Genomic DNA, 14,395 nt, shown 5'->3' with positions numbered 1-14,395 from the left:
CTTTGCAGCACGGCAGCGCAGTGGTTAGCGCATGTGCGGCACAGTTCATGTCTTGGGAACCTCCTGCGTGGGTTCAAATCCAGCTCCAGACTTCCTGTGCGGAGTTTGTATGTTCTCCCCGTGCTTGCGTGGGTTTCCTCCGGGCACTCCGGTTTCCTCCCACGTTCCAAAAACATGCATTTCAGGTGAATTGGCCGGTCCAAATTGTCCCTAGGTGTGAATGAGCGAGTGAGTTGTCTGTCCCCGTGTGCCCTGCGATTGGCTGGCAACCAGTTCAGGGTGTCCCCTGCCCACTGCCCAATGATTGCTGGGATGGGCTCCAGCACCCCCGCGACCCTACTGAGGATAAGCGGTGTAGCTAATGAGATGAGATGAGACCTTCTTCTTTTCTCTTCGTTTTGTTTCTTTTTTCTCAGCTTTTCACTACTTTTTCATTTTGGTATTTTTTTCTTTTTTGTTCTATTCCCCCATTCTTTTAAGACATTTTGTGCATAATTTTACATAATATCTGGTCATGTTGGGATTAAAGAAGCAAAAACAACCTGAAGAGCCGTTTAGGACCCAAAAGAGCCGAGCCGAAGAAGCCGGTTCTTGACAAACTCTACTAACTTTACTCAACTTCGTTCTACTTCGACTCGACTTCAAAATACCGCATTTAGGACACAACGTCAGGGGAACCCGTATATTTTTACCTTCATGTACTGTAACTTTGACTTAAGTCGCTTCTTAATTAGTAATTTTGAGCCCTGATTTTTGTGCGCTGGCTAGATTTTCTTGTGCGCTGAGAATGTGCGAGCAGTGCGCAATTGCTTAGAGGGAACACTGACCCTGAGTATTCATAATGCTTGACCGTCTTCACTAACGAAAAAGTAAACATGTTTGTAGGTGGCGAAGGTCTTCAGGAACTCTTTTCCATAGCCATTAATGCTGTTATCCATTTGAAAATATTTCTGGAATAGACTAACTTCAAGCTAAAGCTTGGTTGCGTTATTATTCCTGTCTCGGGTGCTTTACAGGGATCCAGTTTTAGACACACCAGGAGCTTCATTAGTTACAAGACATTCAAGATAAGAGATGTTTTTCGCACAAAAATCTTGCCTCACACACGGGAGATAATCTAGAATTTCCAGACGCTACCAATAAAGAGACCATTGCTCAAGATGGACTGGCATACACACTATGCTTCGGTACTGGGAACAGCGAGTGCATATACCAAAGCCACAGTTTATGCAGCACTTCACTAATTTCTGTAGAAGAGCACGCAGGATATTCATCACCATTGAGGATAAAAAACTGTCGGGACCAGGGTTGGGTAGGGGTACTTTAACTGGATTACTATCAATTACTTTTGGATGACTCCAATACCAAATATGCTAATAAAAGACAAAAGAAACTAAATATGAATAAAATGACTACATTTTGTGCAGGCTTGGGGAGTAACGGAATACATGGAACGGCAAAAATGATGTTGGCAAGCTGTTTGGATTGATTTTCATTTTGTTTCTGTCGCATTTTATGTTAGTTTTGCCGGAGATCAAAGAGATCAAAACCAGGAGAGAAAGCTTACCACGTGTTGTGAGTCATCATTTTATTCATATTTAGTTTCTTCCGGGACACACTCTATGAAACATCGTCTAACCTTAGAATTGTGTGCCAATGCCAGTGCGGACTTTAAAGTAAGGTCTCTTCTGGTGTATCATTTAGAGAACCCATACGAATTTAAGACTCAGAGTAAATAACTGCTGACTTCATCCATGGCAAGTTTTCAAAATAAAAATTGATCATCAAAATAAGTCATTTTGTTCATTAATATCATCTTGTTTTTGTTATTGCTGTGTTTTTATGTGAAATTACTATTGCAATGCTTTTTCTAGTTTTAGAAAGATGTGTTTCATATCTACTTTGTGTTAACTGGGATGACTTTGGGAGGCTAGGAATGGATTAAAAAAGTACAAAAATCTGCAGCGAGGCTTTTAACTAAGACAAAAAAGTTTGATCACATTACTCCGATTTTAGCTAACCTGCTGTGGTTCCCTGTTAGCTTAAGATGTGATTTTAAGGTTCTTTTCGCAGTATACAAAATCATACATGGACTGGCTCCCTCTGTCTTTCAGATTTAATTTCCCCTATGTTCCGGTCCGGAGCCTTTGCTCTGAAAACGCTGGTCTATAAGTGATCCCAAGAGCCAAGAAGAGATCCGTTCGAGAGCGTTCTCCATCCGGGCCCCGCTGCTGTGGAATGCTCTTCCCCCTGAGATTCAACCTGCAACCTCAGTGGAAAGGTTTAAATTTAAGTTTAGAACACACTTATATTCTATAGCATATGAATAACCTATATTTTATGTTGATAATATGTGTATTATTTGCCCTCATGTAGGTTTTAGATCAGGGGTCATAGTAGTCTGTGGTTTGCCTGTGGTTTGCAATAATCTGTGGTCTGTGCAGCCCTTTGAGACTTAAACATGACTTGAGTTAAATTAATTGGTCTTCAGTAATTTCCTATGGGCTAAAATTGTTCTAGATATGAGAAATTCTAGAAAAACCAGGAACCAATTCATCTAGTAGGCAGAGGGTCCACCGTTTGATAGCACTGAGACGGTCACTTTTACCTCAAAGTGGTCAGCTTACCAATCAAGGTCCTCTTGCGGGTACGGACCCCCACGCAGTCGGCCGAGCAGGACGAAAACTTGGACCAGTTGGTGAGCTGGCAGTCATCCTGGCAGGGCAGCTGGCAGCGCTGGGTGAGGGCGGGCATACTGCGGGCCAGCTGCAAACACTCGCTCACGTCCACTTGCGTCCCGTCCAGTTGCCGACACGACACGGCTACGAGAAACGAGTCAAAGGAGAAGCCCGGCAGGACATTCGGGTTACGATCACAGAGATCTTCCCCAACAACAACATCAGTCACAAACAAAGGTATCTAAAAACATTTCAATAATGAATAAAGCCAAATTCCGTTTTAACCATAATGCATTGTATTTATTACATTGGTCTCTAGTTCTGCCGTACTTAACATATTGTGCAGAAGTCTGGGGCAATAATTACAAAAGTTCACTCCAGCCCCTTTTTATCCTCCAAAAACGTGCAATGAGAACCATACACAGGGTAGGATATCGGGATCATACAAATATTTTATTCCTGCAGTCCCAATTATTCAAATTGGTTGATTTAGTAACATTTTTCACTTGACAACTGCTATTTAAGGTCAACAAAAACACAGTGCCAGGAAACATCCCAAAATTATTCACTCGGAAAGAGGGAAGTGATAACTTTAGGGGCTGTAGTAAATTCAAAATCCTAAAGGTGAGAACAGCCAGGAAAAGTATGTGTGTGTCTGTGTGCGGAGTCAAACTTTGGAACAATTTACAAGACGAGGAGTCAAGAACACATTCACATTTTGGACTCTTTCTGGGAGATTGCTACAGAGGAGGGGGTTCCCAGCCCCCTTGCTCAACCCAATTTATGTGTTGCAACATCTCGCTGGGAGTCATGAGGTGACCAAACCCCCAAATCCAACCCCTAATGCCAAGCTCCAAGCAGGCGGCCTACCCCCAAAGCCACGAGCTGGTCTTTATTCATTATATAAATAAAATTACAAAAGGTTTAAGATAAATGAACAATGTAACCCTAAGAAGTTCATTCGAAAAGAGAAGTGTAGCATTTTTATTTAATTTATGTTTAATTTGGATGTATACCATAAGGACTTGATTTTTGGGTGATAAAGTAGAAAATTCATGAGTACGTTGGACATATTCAATCAAGTACTGTAAAACTCACGTTTTGCTTCTGTTATCTATGGAAAAATGTGGAAAAACATCAAGAAGTTTCTCTCGAAAGGCGTCATGAATGTTTCCAGACGCAACTGTGGTGTATTGATTTAGAGCGCATGCATTGTGGAAAAGAGCAGCTCGCCCTTTTCCTCAGTGCCACCACGAAAAAAAAGCCATATTGAAAGCCCAGTATTTAAAATGTAGCAAACAAAGTAGTGGCAATCTTAAATTACGGTGAACAAACACCAGAGCAAGGGTAGGGAAGGCCCAGCAGCGACTACATTTCCTGAGAGTGCTCAGGAAAAATCATGTAAAACAGCAGCTGCAAGTGTCCTTTTACAAAGCCACAGTGGATAGCATTCTAACATATTGCATTACGGTGTGGTATGCTGGGTGCACAGCAGCAGATAGGAAAACGCTCCAGAGGGTCATCAAAACAGCCCAGAAAATCGTCGGTTGCTCTCTACCCAGTCTGGAGCACATTGCCTGCTCTCGCTACCTCAGCAGAGCAGAAAACATCATCAAGGACTTTTCTCAACCCGGCCACCACCTTTTTGACCTGCTTCCTTCCGGCAAGCACAACAGGTCACACAAAACAAAAACAAACAGACCCAAAGATCCTCTTCGCCAGAGCCATTACCACCCTAAACACACACCGCACTAAAAACTGAAAACTCTTGCAAACACACTACCTCATACGAACCTAAAATGGTACTCATGTCTATGTTTTTTGCACAATGTTGACTATTTTTTTTGCACTATGTTGACTAAAAAGCGGCGCCGCCACGAGCGGCTGCCTTTTCCAGCAGCTGCCCTGTTATCTCTCACTTTTTGTGATTTATTGTTTTATTTTCTGCTCCTATCTTCGGTGTTTTTCTTCCCGTTTGACAACTACACTTTGGATGACTTTCTATCCTATGGACATGTTTTAGCGCACAAAAATGCGTTTATTCGAGGAATCAACTCCCTGCCCTGAAGAATTCTCGTGCCGACGTGATGAGGGGGCCTATGGTGGAGGAAGAGCCGGAGCTAGCTAAGCGGCTAGCGGCGTTATAAGTCTTCGGTACCATCCGTAATCATGGTAAATGTGAACTCACTACCAAATAAGACCAACGAGTGCTGGTGGAAAACATCGAAGCTCACAGGGAGCGCAGTTGCTGTGTTTTGCGGAAACGTGGCTCATGTTTAGCACCCGGGACGCTAACGTGTAGCTACCCGGAGCTATTTTAGCTAGATAGATAGATAGATAGATAGATAGATAGATAGATAGATAGATACTTTATTCATCCCCAAAGGGAAATTCACATTTCCAGCAGCATCCCTGAGCTGAGAACAGTACAATAATAAAGCCAAAAGAATACAATATACAAATACCCAGTGTGACGTGCAAATGCCCACTGTAGCGTGTTATATAGAGTAACTAAATAGTGCTTCACAGAATACATATTGCAGTAAGATTCGGTAATATCCAATGTAGGTGGTGTGGTTTAATGTGGGCCTTTACTCTACTCTATCCGGCTTCAGCGTCGCTATACAGAGACACGAAAGCCTACTGGAATCGGAGAGGAGACGGACTCGCTAACACGAGGTGGTGTATCCCTGGACACAAAGAAAAAGATTTCCATCTGCTGCAGGGATGTCGAACTTTTGGACTAGCGTGACGTCATCCACTCCGCTACAAGCACCCCTAGGGCATCATGTTAATCTGTTAATAAACAACGGGGTAGACTGCTGGAAGTGTGAATTTCCCTACGGGGATGAATAAAGTATCTATCTATCCATCCATCTATTTTTGCACCAAATGCATATTGCACAAACCCTTACGATACCAACTGTATGTAACATCCTACATGCCGTCATTTCTTTGTTTAAATATTGTGTAAATTACAACTATAACCTTATCCTCCTTGTTTTAGAACCTTATCTTCTTGGTTTCTTTACCTCACTGTGAAGGTGTGAAACTGGAGTGTCATGCCCAATTTCGTTGTCACAATATGTTAACCCATTTTGTAACAATGACATTAAAGGTGTATTCTATTCTATTCTATTCTATTCTATAAAATGAGCAAATTGTTCTTTAAGAGGCGAGATTTTGTATAACTGTGCTTAAGACACAAAACAGTACCTCATTTTTTTCTATGCCTTACAGAGACGAGAGTTTCGTAAACATTCAATGCGTATGACCTGAGTTGTTCTGACAAAGGGGATTTAAAAAAGAAAAAAAAAACAATGGAAAAAAAAAACAATGAAAAAAAAAAAACAATGAAAAAAAAAAAACATGGATGCATGTTCTCCGCCCACACACCGGCGGGGAGGGCAGCGAGGCCAGATGGAGGAGGACTTGGGAGGAGAGAGTACTAGAAAGTCAGCCAGCCAATCGGACGCCGCGACAGCCTCGGGGTTCGCTCTAGAGTGGACGTTGGCGGACCCGAGAGAACTCTCCAACGTCCTCCGCCTCTCCGCGGCCGCAGAGGGCAACTTAAAAGATAATGAAAATAGAACGCCGGCTGTACAAAAAGCCCTGCGGTGTCGAGGTGCGTTCAATAAAGACCATGACCCGTGTTGCGAGGATATTCGCTCGACAGATCAATCTTTAGGCCCGTTGGCCCCCCCGTGCGTCTTTTTGGAGGTCGGCTTTTATCTGCCGGCCTCCGGAGAGTTTCTTCTCTCGTCCGTTTCAAGGTAACAGGCGTCGGCTGCAGGAACTAAGCGGGAACGGCCTCGGTCAACCTCCGAAGTGATGGTTGGCTTGATGAAACTCAATGAAACGCTCCACTTGGAAAACTTTCAGAGGAAATCACAGTGACTGCATTTACGTGAAGGCAATAGTCTGATCGAGAACTTGTTCTCTTTCCTATTGCTTCGCATGCGGGTCTGCAATGAGGCCTGGAGTTCAGCACGTGGGTTACACATTGCGACCAGCCGGAACATGAGACCAAATCTCTCCGCAACAACAAGTAAGAGGACGGTTTTAAATTTAACACCATGTTTGCTGGGTCTTGGGAATGAGCGTTTTTTTTCTGTACATGGGAATCTCCCCAAATCGACTAGCATTATAACAGGAAACTTTCTTTTTGCGCTAATAACTTTCAGCGGCAGCACGGCGGCGCAGTGGTTAGTGCATGTGCGGCACAGTTCATGTCATGGGAACCTCCTGCGTGGGTTCAAATCCAGCTCCAGACTTCCTGTGCGGAGTTTGTATGTTCTCCCCGTGCTTGCGTGGGTTTCCTCCGGGCACTCCGGTTTCCTCCCACATTCCAAAAACATGCATTTCAGGTGAATCGGCCGGTCCAAATTGTCCCTAGGTGTGAATGCGCGAGTGAGTTGTCTGTCCCTGTGGTCCTTGCGATTGGCTGGCAACCAGTTCAGGGTGTCCCCTGCCCACTGCCCGGAGATGGCTGGGATGGGCTCCAGCACCCCCGCAACCCTACTGAGGATAAGCGGTGCAGCTAATGAGATGAGATGAGATTTTGTTGCATAATATTAACATTTTGGGGGGCTTATTGAGTCGGTTGCAAGATACAGAACTGTACTTAATCACATTTTTTAGTGGAAGTTCAATGTTGGCAACAAGATTCACTTGATAAAATTTTTAAATTATTTGAATGCAACACAAACTCTTTCTTCTTTTTTCTGCGTTTTTTTCTACTTTTTTTTCTACTTTTTTTTTAAATTATTTAAAAAAAAAGTCTCATTGTTTTTTTTATTTGTCCTGTTTATTTTCGATATCCTGTTTCATTATCAATCCTGTCTGTCCCATCCTGTCCGGTATCGACCCCATCCGTCCGATATCTACGCAGGCATTTGGTATCGATCTCGTCGGCCTCAGGCTTCCTATCATTTCACGCCAGACTGCTGCCTAACGTGCATGACTCCCAATTTCCCGTAAAATAAAATGCTTGTGTGAGAACTTCACACATTTGGGTCCTGATTTATGGTTCCTGACAGTATAATACTTTTGTGTCTTTATGTAGTAGAAAATCATTCTTACTTAATCGAATAATAATTTAATTATTGCAGTTATTATTCCAAACATTGTTAAAAAAAAAGACAATTTATTATCATTTATTTTAACTTTCTGTCAGTGGAACACACATTTAAAAATATTTAAATCATTATTAAATAAGGAGTACTTAAATTGAGTATTACTAAAAAGTTCTTAAATAATCCAACTATTATTTAACTAATGATGCTATTCTCTTAAAAGTGATTCTAAATTTAAAAAAGGAAGAATTCTTTTCAGTGAAATGAAAAAAAAAAACTTTCAACGAGCTGCCATGGAAAAAGATTTATTTTGCTGTAGTACTATTTTTTTTATACTCATTAATATTCATCAATGAGCCTCATATTTTTTGAGTCTGGAAAGTGTTTTTGTTTGCATCAGTGGCAATCATCAAACTTCATCCAGTGATTTTCATGCCCAAAAATATACGTTTTCCTTTCAAAGGTTTTGAATGGCTGTATTTTTCATAAACAACAACAAACAAAACATGAGAAACGTTTTGTTCTAAGCATCCAAAAGGTCTTCAAATCCTCCTGAGAAACGTTTTCTAAGCTCCAAAGTCAATTTACCCATATATGGAACCCTCCTGTGCAATATGCCTCATTGTCATTTTAAAACGTATTCTTGATTTTGTAATTTTTACGAGTGGCGCACCGAAATGAAACTGGAAATCGAAAATGACAACTCGAAAAAAAAAATACTAATTTCTCACTGACCTGTTAAATAAGGTAGAATACAAAATGATAAATGACTGAACTGCATATTACAAGATCCTAATTTCTGTCACGGTTGCCATGGTGCCCAATTGGCCACGCCCGTGTGGCACCAGCTGCAGCTTGTTGACAGATGAGTGTTAGTCTGGTTAGCTTTTGGGGCTTCAGAGTTGGGACTGATATGGATGTGAGTTTTCCTCCTCTTCTGGCCCCTCCCCCTCTCCAACTAGCTAGTGTAAAAATAAGGCAAAATGCTTGGTGTATTTTTTAGTGATCAGCCAACTTGAAAATAGCTCTCCCACATGAGATCGACACAGATCCAACAATTTGCATATCATTTTCCAAAGTAGACGCACAGAAAACACAAGAAAAATGCCAAAGTGGTTAGGAATCAAGCCAAAACCTCAGCTCCAGAAGAAAAATTTAAAAGAAGCTAAAACAAATTGATGACGCTACAAAATGTAAAAGAACATTAAAAGCATCGTGGAAAGAAGAGTTCACGTGGCTTGTAGCGGACGACGCAACGTAAAGATTGCATGAATGAAGATGAGTAAATACAGGTACATTCTGATGGCAGAGGGAAAACAGCGATCTCATATACTTGCAATGCATGTTATAAGTAGATTTATGATAAACTTAATTTTAAAGTGTTGTTCTGTTATATATTCTGATTATCAATCCTTAATACTTTGCAACAACGGGTTTTATTTGCGATTCAAGTTGTGAAAAACGGGGCAGGCAACTTTATGGCTGGGCAGGCAAATTTTCAGAGTTGTCTGCCCTGGTGTCCGCTGACTTTTTCTCATGAGTTTTAGACACTGGTGTTAGCATGCAAACATTAGCCACATTTTGGCTAGCAGATAACAAAAACCTCTGTGAGGAGATTACCAAACACACAAAATAAATGCTTAGTTGGTTAGCATAAATCTGGTTGGCGGTTGACAAAATCTTCAGGGCAGAAGGGTATTTACCTTGCTGATGTCTGGTATCGGTGTGTGTGTGTGAGTGTGTGTGTGAATGGGTAAGTGTGAAGCACATTGCAAAACTCTTTGGCAGGTCTTCAGCGCTACATTTATCCTTTCATGAACCCAAGTACTCCGGAGCTTCCTTTTTCCGTCACACTAATGAAATCTGCAAAGTGAAGAGTGTGGAATATAATACAAGCGCTCCTCTATAGGGGCAAGAACATAATGAAATTGATCAATGGGCGTGACTCTTCAAATTGCATTTTCACGGCGCAACCCGAGCCTGCAAAGAATCAGGATGACGCTTAACCCCCCTATTCCGCGCCGCCCCCGAACGTCAGAACGACACCTTTGATTAAAAATGCACGACGGGGGTCCGGAGTGCAGGAAACGGCGAGGACCTCATCATTCTGACTGTGGAGCGAGCCTCCAGAGGGGCCCCGAATGCAACATTTCAGAGAAGGGCGTGTATTTTTCAGGAACACAGGCACAGACTGACAATTATATGTGAAATCCTCTTTTTCAGGGAGACTGTGTTTATGAAATCCCTATAGTGTGTTCTCTAAAATATGCATGTACAGTATGCGCTGTATGTAAGTACCTCGTGTTTGAAGTCCTGGCCCGCAGTTCTCCTGAGCGCCGGGTCGGTCCTGCCTGAGGTACCAAGGAACTAATTGGCACTTTCTCCACTTGTGGGATTTCCACCTAGGAAGGAAGAACCAAAATAATACATACATAGATATACTGGACTGTCTCAGAAAATTAGAATATTGTGATAAAGTTCTTTATTTTCTGTAATGCAATTAAAAAAACAAATATGTCATACATTCTGGATTCATTACACATCAACTGAACTATTTCAAGCCTTTTATTATTTGAATATTGCTGATTTTGGCTTACAGCTGAAAAAAACTCAAAAATCCTATCTCAAAATATTAGAATATCATGAAAAAGTATACAAGTAGGCTATTCAACTAATCACCTGAATCATCTAATTAACTCGAAACACCTTGCGAGGTTTCCTGAGCCTTAAAAACACTCAGCTTGGTTCAGTAAACTAAATCACAAGTATGGGGAAGACTGCTGATCTGACTGCTGTCCAGAGGACCATCATTGATACCCTCCATCAGGAGGGTAAGACACAAAAAGAAATTTCTCAAAGAGCAGGCTGTTCACAGAGTGTAGTTTCAAAGCATATCCACAAAAAGTCTGTTGGAAGGGAAAAATGTGGCCAGAAACGCTGCACAACCAAGAGAGATGACCGCAGCCTTAACAAAATTGTGAAGAAGAGCCGCTTCCAGAATTTGGGGAGCTTCAAAGACAGTGGGCTGAAGCTGGAGTCCAGGTATCAAAAGCCACAGTTCACAGACGTGTCCGGGAAAATGGGCTAATTTTCTGAGACAGTCCAGTATTTCCTCATGCAGGTACATATACCGTATTTTACGCACTATAAGGCGCACCTAAAAGCCTTTATTTTTTTCAAAAGCTGACCATGCGCCTTATAATACAGTGCGCCTTATATATGGATCAATATTAAGTCGCAAAGTCTTGCCACTAAGGCAAGCCGCCGCCGACTAGATTTCCCCCCGAAGGCGAAGTAGTCCGCGGTGTATGCTGGGATTTTAAGTTCTATTTGTTAAATATTTTACCATTTTTTATGTGTCTTCCTATCAAACTTATAGCGGCAGAAAATAAACAACTTCGCTGCCTGGTGCACATGTTAGCAGACTCACGGAACTGCAGGCTCACACCAATTCAACAAAATGAGTGCTACTTTAGGGTGATTACAATACAGACAAAAAGAAAAGTGCTTTTACCTGGAACACACTCCGACAAACATGCAGTGGTGGATAAGGTGGCAGTAATGGACAATCTGCACAACAGATATGGCTCCCGCACGCGTGTGTGTAAACTAAATCTCCCTCAGTGATTGAAATTTGACACAATTCGTCTATCGGCACAATATATATATATATGCAAAATATATTTTGGAATAGATTTAATCATCCAAAGCAATGCTTATTTTAACTAAATGTACCTATAACTTGATTACGTCTTTTTTCTGTAACAATTACATTTTTACTGTATCCTGATTACGTAAGGTCGTTACATTTAGGGGAGACCGGGTACAGTTGTAACACATTTTGCTTCTCTCATCCTCATTCCCTGATCTTTTGTACTAGTCCTCTCATCCTTTATACATAGTACCTTAATTTGTAGATATCAATGGTAGAGTGCTAAATAGCACCGAAAGGCTTAAACAGTCCTTTAAACAGAGAGATACACAAAGTTACTACCGTACCCAGCACTAGTGGACAGTTGTCACAGGTTGATTTATGATGACAGATAAACTTCAGAAAGTCCAAGAACTGGTTATTTATTAGAGATATACAACAAATGCATAAAACTGTCTCAACTAGAACAGAAGGAGGACCCAGATGCGTAACGTTACTCACAACTTTATTGAAATAATCCGGTGCACGCTAGACGCGGGAAGCAAGCCGCTCACGGGATCGGAGCGAGTTCCGAATAAGGAAGTGGATCTACAGGATCGGGAGTTCGTAGCGTAGTTAGATGGAAAAACAGGTCGCCATCCGGGACGGGAGATCAGAAAGTAGTCGGGGTCAAAAACGGGTCGTAGCAGGTGACAGACGGAGAAATCAGGAACGGACGAGTGGAAAACAGGTGACAAAACGGGACCGACGGGTGTGAGAGTCAAAGATGCTTGCCTTGTGAAAACAGGGGTTCGCTGACGGACTGACAACAGGCGAGTGAAAGGACTGAGCTTAAATAGGACGGGGAACGAATCAGGTAACCAGCAGCAACCGGCGCCAAACGAGCAGGCACAGGTGAGTGTAATGAGTAATCATGACAGAAATAGAACAAATCCATCCTTTTGTATAGTCAGCTTTGCTAATCAGAGTCTGACAAGCAGTTGTGGCAAATGTATAAGCCAGTGCCTGGGGCGCAGCCATCTTGGGCAAATTGCTTGCAATCAAAACAGTCACTTTTCTTTGCCCTTGCCTTTCTCCATACATAAGTTGTCTTCATCATCTGATTTTGTGAGAGTGGGGCTTCTTTTTTCCCCTTCTTCGTTTTCTCATTTGTTTCTTTTGATCTGAGAAAGACTTGTGAAGTCTTCTTTTTGCACGGGGCTGTCTCTTCTTTTTCTTATCCATCTCCTCTTCCTCAGGTGCAGTCTTCACAGGGGTGAATGTGAGAATTTCACTTTGGTTCTTCTTTCTCTTGCTTTTGACAGTTTTTTTTGGTGGTGAAAACTTGAGTTTCAGCGTGTGAGATAGAGATAGCTGGGCCAGGTTGGTCTGCTAATTGGAAGGGCTGGCTGGTTGGTTGGTTTAAGATCAGGTAATGGTGTATTTGTAATCCTGTGCAGTCCTTTGAGACATTTTTGTGATTAGGGCCGTCCCAAATAAAAGGGATTTGACTTGACTTGACTTGGTCGGTCTCCCTGTTTATAAGGGTTGGCGTGATTGATCAACTGCTTTGACCCCCCTACTAGTTTTCTAGAACCTATCCCCAGGTATGCTAGAAAAACAGCCCAGCAATTAATTTTAAGGACATAACACGGAAAGAAAAGGAAACTGAGGGCACTTATGACTTTCACCATACTTACAGGTAAGGTTGTCAGAGTACTGTATTTTCCGCACTATAAGGCGCACCGGGTTATAGGGCGCACCCCGAAAAAATCGTTTTTGGTCCTATTTTTGACATACATAAGACGCACCGGATTATAAGGCGCTACAATGGGAACGTCGACAAAACAGTCAGATGGTTCAGTCCAACTTATTACCCCCTTAACATTCCCAAAGCTTGCAAAGACGCAAATATGTGTCGAGAACACGTGCGGATGCGGTGTCCGGAGGATGTCACTCAAATGCATCGTTCCATCATTCGGAAGGTTAAAGTCTTAGGATTCAAGAAATGCCAACCATTCCTTAATATCTATTTTCTTTTTCGCTCGCAACTTTACTGTGCATATGACAATAAAGACTTGGAATTGAGTTGAATTTAAAAATAGACACTCCATTCCATCCGTTATCTGCACCGCTTATCACAGAAACATCGAGTTCAGTCTGAAACAAGATACAGGGACAATATAAAATCCGGAGTAGCTCACCGAAGTTGTTGTGTTCATAATAATGTGCAGCCAATGTCCTCTTATATCCGTGAGGGTAGTAAATCCAGGAGAATACAATATTTACAAATACAGAATAGAAAAAAATGCTTTCTCTATGCAGTCAGCCACATGCTATACACATTCATCTTTTACGGCCAATTGCGACTTTGTTTCGCCGTTTAAGCCAATGCCAGCCTGTAAATGATAAAAAGGATCCGCCCCTTGACCTCCGAATAACTTTAGCCAATAGTGATCGATTCAACTGATGATTGACACATCTTTTTCGGCCAATTGCAGGCTTTGTTTGCCGTTCAAGCCAATGCCAGCCTGTAAATGATAAAAAGGATCCGCCCCTTGACCTCCGAATAACTTTAACCAATAGTGATCGATTCAAATGATGATTGACACATTGGTTAGCCAATGAAACGCCGGTAAATAAATCCCAGCATACACCGCGTACTACTTGGCGTTCGGGCGAAAATCTAGTCGGCAGCTATTTGCCTTAGTTGCAAGACTTTGCGACTTAATATTGATCCATATATAAGGCGCACTGTATTATAAGGCGCATGGTCAGCTTTTGAAAAAAATAAAGGCTTTTAGGTGCGCCTTATAGTGCGGAAAATACGGTAATTGAATGTGTTACAACCGTACCCTACCTATTAGACAGCAATAAGATGACATTTTCTCCATGTGGTTGTTAGCCAGCATGATGAAAAAAAACACAGCCATGTGCCAGAAATGTGTCCTTCTTTAGCATATTTGACATGAAACAAAAATAAACGGGGCAAAAGAAAACGTTTGAAATCT

General features: G+C 41.9%; 1 protein-coding gene across 1 annotated transcript in view; it reads right to left on the bottom strand.

Moving 5' to 3' along the window:
• LOC148372974 (thrombospondin type-1 domain-containing protein 7A-like) overlaps positions 1–14,395 on the bottom strand; it is a 339,221-nt gene that overhangs the window by 95,403 nt on the left and 229,423 nt on the right. Inside the window, exons 12-13 of the mRNA XM_088327730.1 lie at positions 10,052–10,155; positions 2,628–2,822 (exon numbers count right to left, since the gene is read on the bottom strand). Coding sequence (XP_088183856.1) covers positions 2,628–2,822; positions 10,052–10,155 — 299 coding nt within the window. The remainder of the gene's footprint in view (positions 1–2,627; positions 2,823–10,051; positions 10,156–14,395) is intronic.

Source organism: Urocampus carinirostris, chromosome 2 (genome assembly GCF_059441175.1).
Source record: "Urocampus carinirostris isolate Australia breed hairy pipefish chromosome 2, RoL_Ucar_1.0, whole genome shotgun sequence".
Lineage (NCBI taxonomy): Eukaryota > Metazoa > Chordata > Actinopteri > Syngnathiformes > Syngnathidae > Urocampus > Urocampus carinirostris.
The sequence above is the reverse complement of the archived record's forward strand: the minus strand, read 5'-3'. Positions and strand labels throughout refer to the sequence as shown.